The 8702-nt window shown below is 32.1% G+C and overlaps 5 protein-coding genes across 5 annotated transcripts; 3 read left to right on the plus strand and 2 right to left on the minus strand.

Annotated features, from left to right (window-relative positions):
* Positions 1–259: 259 nt before the first annotated feature.
* Positions 260–1045, plus strand: MRPL8 (mitochondrial 54S ribosomal protein bL17m; the record flags this gene model as incomplete). The annotated part of the gene is made up of 1 exon (XM_003668710.1): positions 260–1045. The coding sequence occupies one exon, from the start codon at positions 260–262 to the stop codon at positions 1043–1045; it is 786 nt and encodes a 261-aa protein (XP_003668758.1).
* A 195-nt stretch (positions 1046–1240) lies between these two features.
* On the minus strand, positions 1241–4093 carry PPS1 (tyrosine/serine/threonine protein phosphatase PPS1; the record flags this gene model as incomplete). The annotated part of the gene is made up of 1 exon (XM_003668711.1): positions 1241–4093. The coding sequence occupies one exon, from the start codon at positions 4091–4093 to the stop codon at positions 1241–1243; it is 2853 nt and encodes a 950-aa protein (XP_003668759.1).
* A 509-nt stretch (positions 4094–4602) lies between these two features.
* On the plus strand, positions 4603–5604 carry DPB3 (DNA polymerase epsilon noncatalytic subunit; the record flags this gene model as incomplete). Its single annotated transcript, XM_003668712.1, has 1 exon — positions 4603–5604. One exon carries the CDS (start codon positions 4603–4605, stop codon positions 5602–5604), a length of 1002 nt encoding a protein of 333 aa, XP_003668760.1.
* An 890-nt stretch (positions 5605–6494) lies between these two features.
* On the plus strand, positions 6495–7838 carry PAF1 (Paf1p; the record flags this gene model as incomplete). Its single annotated transcript, XM_003668713.1, has 1 exon — positions 6495–7838. The coding sequence occupies one exon, from the start codon at positions 6495–6497 to the stop codon at positions 7836–7838; it is 1344 nt and encodes a 447-aa protein (XP_003668761.1).
* A 344-nt stretch (positions 7839–8182) lies between these two features.
* Positions 8183–8404, minus strand: NDAI0B04850 (uncharacterized protein; the record flags this gene model as incomplete). Its single annotated transcript, XM_003668714.1, has 1 exon — positions 8183–8404. One exon carries the CDS (start codon positions 8402–8404, stop codon positions 8183–8185), a length of 222 nt encoding a protein of 73 aa, XP_003668762.1.
* Positions 8405–8702: the final 298 nt, after the last annotated feature.

Genomic DNA, 8702 nt, shown 5'->3' on the forward strand with positions numbered 1-8702 from the left:
GCAGGCGTTATTCATGTATATATTGACACTACGCATTAATTTTAATTTCTGTATGAAGCCAAATCCGTCCACGTGGTCATGGGGTTTTTGGAGGCATAGAAAACACAGGTTCTCCAGGAAATAAACAAATAAGTAGTTGATCGTTATATGTGGTATGAGACAATTAACCAGCAAAAAAGCCAAGAAACTATTCCTCTTATAAAGAGTAAGCACAGACTTCTCCCCCAGTTCTACTAACAATTTATAACCTGCCTCAATTATGACTGTAGGTATCACTAGAAAATTAAACCGTACAAAACCGCATAGAGATGCACTTTTCAAGAATTTAGTAACTCAGTTATTTCAACATGGTACCATCATCTCGACCCATGAAAAATGTAAAGAAGCATCTCGTCTAGCTGATAGACTGATCACAATGGGGAAGAAAATTGCCTCAGATGATCAAAATACTACGAAATCATCATCCTTGTATCTACCACATATACAATCCAAACTATTCTTATCCGGAGATAACTCTAAATTAATCTCTAAATTGTTTAATGATATCATACCTGTATTCAAAAATAGAAATGGTGGATATACAAGAGTTTTGAAATTAGAATCAAGATTGGGTGATCGTGCTGATCAGTCCATTTTGGAATTAGTAGATTTCTTACCAGTTAAGACGAATTCCACTGAAATGGGTCTTAATAAGGGGAACATGAAACTATGGCTATTAATAAACAATATTGTCAAAAGTAATCATCTTAATGATGTTAAGGATATTACTTGGAAAAATTTATATAAAATAGGCCAGTTTAAAGATAAGGAAACTTTCTCTAATGATATTTTGCAAATTACTAAATTCTTAAAACTAAACGAAAATAATACAAATGATTGGAATGAATCAAAAGAAATTGATAACGTTAATAAAATTATAGAGAAGATTTATTCGTTTATTCCAAATAAATGTAAAACTGCAAGAATTAATGAATTTCAAAAGAAAGGTTATGTTATAATGGATAAAAGACCGGAAAGACCATCGCCGGAACAGCAACTCCATTGAAACAGACTCCCATTAAAACATTCATATATTCAAACAACAATAAATAAAAAAAAGTTAAACGTTATCTCATACGTAATCACTTTTATATAACGATTCATTCACCTGTACATATAAAAAAATAATAAAAAATACAAATAGAATACACCATATTTTGCTTTTTTTTAATATTTAGACTAGCTAATCCTTTTATTTCTTTTAAATATACTTAGTATTTAGTTCTGCAATTGATTTACAAAGAATATTCCATTCTATTGGATCATCTTTAGCAACCCCTTGTAATTCTTGCCATTTTAATAATTCATACATAAACATCAAATTCGGTTGAATTATTATATTTAATCTTCTCATTCTAACAAAAAGATATGCTTTCAAAACATTACAATTTAATCGTTTCATACATTCTGCTATACAAACAGTTGCAGATCTAGAAACCCCAACCATGCAATGAATCAACACTTTACCATCATTTTCATAACATTCATTAATAAATTCTAAAATATTATTCAATTGAGTCAATAAAGGATCCTTACCATTATCTTGTAAATTATCAATATGTAAAATCTTAAATCCATCAATTTCAATAATTCGATCTTCATGTTTAATATCATCTTCATTATCAATTGAATCCTGTTCATTTGGTATGGTAGATCCTCTTTTCCTATAACTGTTTATATCCATAGTCTCATCATATCGATAAATGCCAGGACGAATTGGTGTGGAAATACCACGTTGTCGTTTCTTAATTATGGTCGAATGACTATTATTATTCCTATTAGTACTATCAGTCCATGATAAATTCTCACCAACTGAAACGATATAATTGATTTTCAATTTCTTCAATAGTACGGGATTTTGTGCATGATCTAAAGATCCCAAATATAAATGATTTAATATCCTTGATGGTAATGGTCCATTCAATTTAATCAATTCAGAAACTTTTGTCGGAATTTTAATCAAGAATATATTACTAAACATTTCTTGACTTATTTCAATCATCATTCTATTCGGACTCATATTGACTTCATTTAATGAATCCTCATTAATCGATATCATATAATTAGCTAATTGAGTCTTATATTTTATTCGATTATGTTCTCGTTTAGGTGAGAATTCCCTTAAGATGGTTTGTAAATGGGCTAATACTTGTAAATCAACACTAAATAAATAAAATGGTCTATCTTTATCCAAATGTAATCTTAATAACGTTTCCTCTAATGATACATCCCAAAGGAATATTAAGTAAGCAACTAATAATAATGATGTCTCCGTATATCCATCTTTACAATAGAGAAATGTATTGAAATCAATAGCATTATTATTGTTGGGAAGTTTCAATTGTGAGATTTGATAAATTAAATAACATGTGTTTAAAATCAATTGGATGGAACTTATATTTAAACTCCCTAAAGTAATTGATCCTGAGCTTGGAAAACTTAATTGATATGCAGGGTACATTTTAGTTTGCGTTTCGTTTGCTCCCGCGCCAGAATCATCATTTATATTGATAAGTGGACTATCAGTTGACATAATGTTGAACTTTATAGCTGCATTTGTATTCTCAGCAGACAAACAATCTTTAACAATAGTTAATCCATATTTTAAGATGTTCCATAGTTTATCAATGTTTGGTAATGTTGAGTTTTCTGTACACTTAATGTATAAAAAAATTGGTATTGAATTGTCTATATTATTGAAATTTGGAATATTAAAAATTTTCAATTCACTTTCTAATAGATTTTCTGTAGATAATCTAGGTAATGTTACAATTGTATTCTTGGGTGAATAATATGGATAGCGTTTTAAAATTCCATCCTGAGAATGATAAAATTCATGAATATTACTGATATCGTTATCCATTAATTGTTTATAAAATTGGAAATCAGTTAAATTACCACACCAAAGTTTCTCACTAATAAATGTCGTTGATGTAGCTCTTGATATTTCTAATCTTTCATGATATGTTATATCTTTATCCCAATTATTAAAAGTTTCAATTTCAAAGGGTGATAATATTCCTAATTTTGACGATTTGATGATATCTTTCGAATGAATATCTTTACTCATTGGTAGGTTCCTCAATATTGATGATGGTAATTCTTCAGGTGTAAAATCTAGCAAAGAATTATAATTTAGAATCGAGATTTTTGGTTGCCGTTTTAACTCATAGATATTATCATTTTTATTCTGTGAATAATTTTTATGCATAGCATGAAGTGCAAAATTAATAAACAATCCCATTTCAAAACAATTTTCACATTTATCAATATGAGTAAAACAGTTGTTAACTTCATCATATTTAAAGCAATATATAATAATATTCGAGGAAATTTCTAAAATTCTTGCAGGTTGTAGATCAAACCTTCTAAATGTTCCAGCTTGTTTCCATGATGCCGACTGATTCATACAATTAGAAGAAGACGTTAAAGAATTATTACAACCAAATCCGACATTTTTCTCACAATATTTTCTCATTGCTAATAGATCAGTCTTCAAAAATGGTAGAATTTTGAATGTCAGTGCAATTTTAACGAATTTATCAATTAAATGACTGTTTTCTTTTGCAGTCAGACTAGGTAAGTCGTCAATGAACATATTCCTCAAAATTGAACATATTTCATGTTTATTGGCCTGATTATTAATATCAAGATATTTATTAATTGTTTGATCATGCCATGGAATGAATAATGAAGATGGAACAATCGAATTTTTCAAATATCCAGAATTATCAATCCAATCCTTGGAATGTATAGGACATGATCTCAACATGGTAACGAATTTAGAACGTTCATTTATTATTGGTGGTAACGACAAATTTGATGTTCCATTTGCATGTAACCATGGGAAAATATCTGCACATTCCGGTAACCTCATTGATCTGTGCATTTGCAATAAATTTGAAGCTTCATCAACACTTATAGTTTCAAACTCAGTAATTATATTGTGGATATTTTTATCATTATTTCCAGATTTAGTTATTTTATGAGGGGCATCACTTGAAGATGACGCCTTGATATCGATTTTATCGTTCAAAGTTGAAGAAGAAGACATGATAAAATGGAATCGTAAATTAGTGTTAGTTTTGCTTTTTAAAATAAAGAGACAGAGCTTGTTGAAAGCACTGCTTCAACTTTCTTTATTTATTGCTGTTTTTAAACCGTAATCTTTTGATAGAATCTTTGACCAACTTAAGATGTATGGAAACTACACAGCACCACACTAAGAGTGAATTTTTTTGATTGGGTAGTGAATGGATTTTTAATAAGGATCGAAATGGTTTTTTTACCTTGTAATACTTGTTGAACTGTACTGGTGATGTTCTGTTTGTGTTGCTATGACAAAAGTTTGTTATTTTTTTTTAATAGTTAAAGATCTTCAATATGTCACCTTTAATTTATACATGTAAAAAGGCTCTCATTTAGTAGTACAATCGAAAGCAATCGAAAGCAATCGAAAGCATCGACAACAAGCAAGGTATAAAGATAGAGTCGAGGTAGAATTCAAGAGAAGCCAAGCCTAAGGGAATTGAATAATAAGATAACATAAGGTAACATAGAAAAATGGAAGTTCAACGAGAAGAAGAGATAACAAATCAAGAACAACAACAGCAACAACAGCAACAGCAACAACAGCAACAGCAACAACAACAACAAGAACAACAGGATGAAAGTTCACTATCAATGAATGATCGTGTTAAGGCAAAATCATCAAGCCTACCGCTGTCCAAAATAAAAAAATTAGCCAAAATGGATTCTGATTACATGATAACGTCCAATGCAGCATTTATGGCAGTTGCATTTGCAACTGAATTATTCATTCAATGCTTCAGTGAAGAGGCTGTCATAATGAATCAATTGAATTCCCATAGAAAGACCAATAAAACTGATACAGGGAGATTGACCTATAATGATTTAGTTGAGTGCGTTAAAAAGAAGGAAAATTTTCAATTCTTGGAAGATGTCATTGTACCAATAAATAAACAAGATGTCGTAAGTCATAGAAAAGGAAACGTGAGGTCTCTCAACCATGAGCAACAAGATGATGGAGAAGAACCAAAAGCTAAAGAAGATGGCATGGAGATAGATGAGCAGGAGGATAGGGAAGAAAATGAGGAGGTAGACGGAAAACGGGGTCAGACCAATAGTGCACAAATAGGAAATGAAATGTCTGTACCTTCTAAAGTACAAAAGACATTATCATTCTTCAAGTACGAAGATCCTTCAGCAAAGAAATCTATTTCTAAAATTGGTGAAAAGAGTAATAAGAAAACGAATGCCCTTGATGATATAATAAGAGACAGTTCAGACGAAGATATGTATGCATCAGAGAAAGATGAAGAATCAGAGACGGTACTGGAAGATGAGCAAGAAGAAGATGATGATGAAGAGGATGAAGAAGAACAAGAAGAGGACAATCCACTGCAAGAACAACTCGAAGAGGTTGCCAAATTAAATACGGTCCCGGACCTTGGTTCATCAGATGCTGAAGAAGAAGAAGAAGACGAAGACGAAGAGGATGGAGAGCAACATACTAATGACAATAGCGATAGCAATGAAGAGTGATATGCCCATCCCCCCTAAGTAGATGTTAAACTAAAAACAATCTATAGATTAAAGTAACTTTATATCCAGCATGTGTCATATAAAGCAAGCAGTAGAGAATAAAGTCTGGTTACTTCACACTTTCGTCTCTTTACATGCTTTATTGACTCTGTAAAGGATGACTTATTCAAAGACTGGTTTAGCATATCTGTATGCAATGAAAAGATCGCAGATGGATTCTGAAGATTGCTAACATTTAGTGTATGTCCAATTATGCGTGTTGTGTCAGGCTGTTTAACTCCATCGTTTCTATATTCAAGAAGAAGGTCAATCGTTGATAAACAACTTCACCTGATAGGAGCGCAATGAACTAAATGGATAAGGATGCATGGAAAATGATTTCCCAATGTTTAGGGATTAGAGACGCATATTTCGAGAAGGAGAGAGCGTTATGGAACAATCGGTCTACTAGACAAACAAAGTCCCGATTATTGAACAGATCTATGTTAGAGACGTATTGAGCACACACCTTTATATAAGTTAAGCTAGAGACAGAGAACAAATCAATAAATCAGTAAATCAATAAACCAACTGATAAACTAGTTGATATATACGTACATTAATGTGAATAAACGTCAAGAAAAGTTAAAACACCCAGACCCCTCAAACTAAACTTGACTGAAAAATTTCCGTAATATACAAACAAGAAGACAAAGAACAATTGATTACTTATGAAAAACGTTATATGATATAGGAACTCCACAAGTGACGTAGTACAAGTATATGTCAATGGAACAAGTGCCAAAGGATAAGACTATTGTGTGAATTGTGACCTTACTATCTGTCAAAAATATTGTATAAATTTATTCAATCGAGGAAACGAAGCTCCGCTAAATAAATAAGAAGTAACGATGTCTAGAAAACAAGAATATATCGCCAAGATAAAGTATCAGAATAACCTACCTCCACCATTATTACCACCAAAGTTACTAAACTACCCAGAAGATCCAATTGGAAACGTAGATTCTCCACAATTATTGACTTCTCTATACACGAAAACAAACGTCACTCCATTAATCAACCTAAATGATGATCTTGGTATGCCATTAGACCTTATCCAAATACCAAACTTACTAAACAATGCTGACACAAAATACCTATACGGTCTCACAGAAAACAACAATAATATCATCCTACATCAAAAGGATCGTGTCCTATTAAGAGATCCTCGTATCGATAGGTTGACTAAAACAGATATATCCAAAGTGACATTCTTAAGAAGAACAGAATACGTCTCTTCAACAATAGCATCACACGCAAACAATAACGGTACCTCTACCGCTACCATGATCAAGAAGAGAACCAGATCTGAAGAAGATGAGGATGAATTATTGAACGCATCACAAATCTTACAAAAAGTGGAAAATAAATTCGAAGCAATGCACACCGCCAATTCAACTGATGATTTGTCTGGTTTGAAGCACCCGATAAAGAAGAAAATACATGCTGTGAAAACATGGAATTTATTACCAGATACAGCAGCGATGGATCAAAGTTATTTCACTTTGAGGTTAGTTGGAAGTGCCGCTTTAGACAAACAAGAAAAGAATAAATTGGCATTGTCCACTGCTATATTTAGACCAGTGGAATTAGAGGAAGATGAATGGATTTCCATGTATACTACAGATAAATCAAATTCAAAAATTATTTCTCAATCAATGGAGAAAAATATTGATGACGTTAAAAGCAATGCAAGCGTTAATGATGATGAGGATGATGATAAAACTTTCAAATTCAAGAGGTTAAGAGATTTTGATATGAAACAGGTGCCTAATTTGAATCCTTCTGTGAATCAAGCTTTCGGGGAATTGGCTATAATGCTAAATAATGAAAAGGGGATAGCATATTATAAACCATTACGTCCAAGAATTGAATTAAGACGTAGGCGTGTTAATGACGTGTTTAAACCCTTGGTTAGACAGTATGATATAGACCAAATTAATGTCTCGTTGAGGAATCCTACCACTCAAGAAGCAAATTTAAGAGATAGATTAAGAATGAAATTCGATCCAATTAACTTCGCCACTGTGGATGACGATGATGAGGAAGATGATGATCATGAAGAGAAAGAGGTTGAAAAGGAGGAACAAGGCGATCGCGATGAAGAAAAGAAAAACGTCGAAGAAGAAGAAAAAGAAGAGAATACTAACACCCAAGAGACGAGTGACGCAGAGAAAGAACAAATTGAACAATGATGTATGTAACGGAAATAAAAAATAAAAGATAATGTTGATGCTACTATTAATATACATTAATTAAGCCATAATAAATGATGTATTTAATTTATTTATTTCTCTTCTACTTTATATAATGACAACAAACCAGTCTCTATATTTGAACGTACAAAACAATACTAACAACGTCAAAAGTGATGAGATTTTGGTATCTTATCTTGTGGAGCAATATCAGATTTATTTGTGTCAATCATTTATTAATAATATACAATGTTTTCTTCGTCCTTTTCTATATATTATATAATTAAAAGTGTATTTAAACTAATACCTAACATTCTTGCATTTCATGTCTTTTATATAATTTCTCATTTGGTTCTATGAGCGATAACCGGTTGACCAAATGGTAAGATTGTTTTGACATCTAATCCAGATTGAGCAGCAATGGCTCGGGGCGAGCTTTTTATGGTTTCATTGTAGACGGAGTTGCGAATAATTGTAGAAAATTGAATGGCATAAAACCAGAGATTGTCAGGTAGTTGAGCAGCTTTGAGCAGCGTACGATAATCATTTAGCAGAGTCAAATTCATTCGTTCAGCAACACCATTGGAGGCGGAGTCAGCCACCAAATTGAAGATGGGTTACATACCATTACTTTTAAGATAATGATGAAGGAGCTTATTATCATATTCACGCCCGTGATCAAATTGGAAACATAGCACCTTAGAGTTGAATTGACGTTTTATAGTGTTAACGAGTGCAGTAATATCATGTAGCATAAGATCGGCAGTTTTGTTTCTTAATGGGAAGACCCAGCGAAAACGAGTAACTTCATCGGTAAAGGCCACAAACCAAGATGGGATAAGGGTTTGTCTACAGAGACAGGAC

The sequence above is a fragment of the Naumovozyma dairenensis genome, chromosome 2 (assembly GCF_000227115.2).
Source record: "Naumovozyma dairenensis CBS 421 chromosome 2, complete genome".
NCBI classification, from domain to species: Eukaryota; Fungi; Ascomycota; class Saccharomycetes; order Saccharomycetales; family Saccharomycetaceae; genus Naumovozyma; species Naumovozyma dairenensis.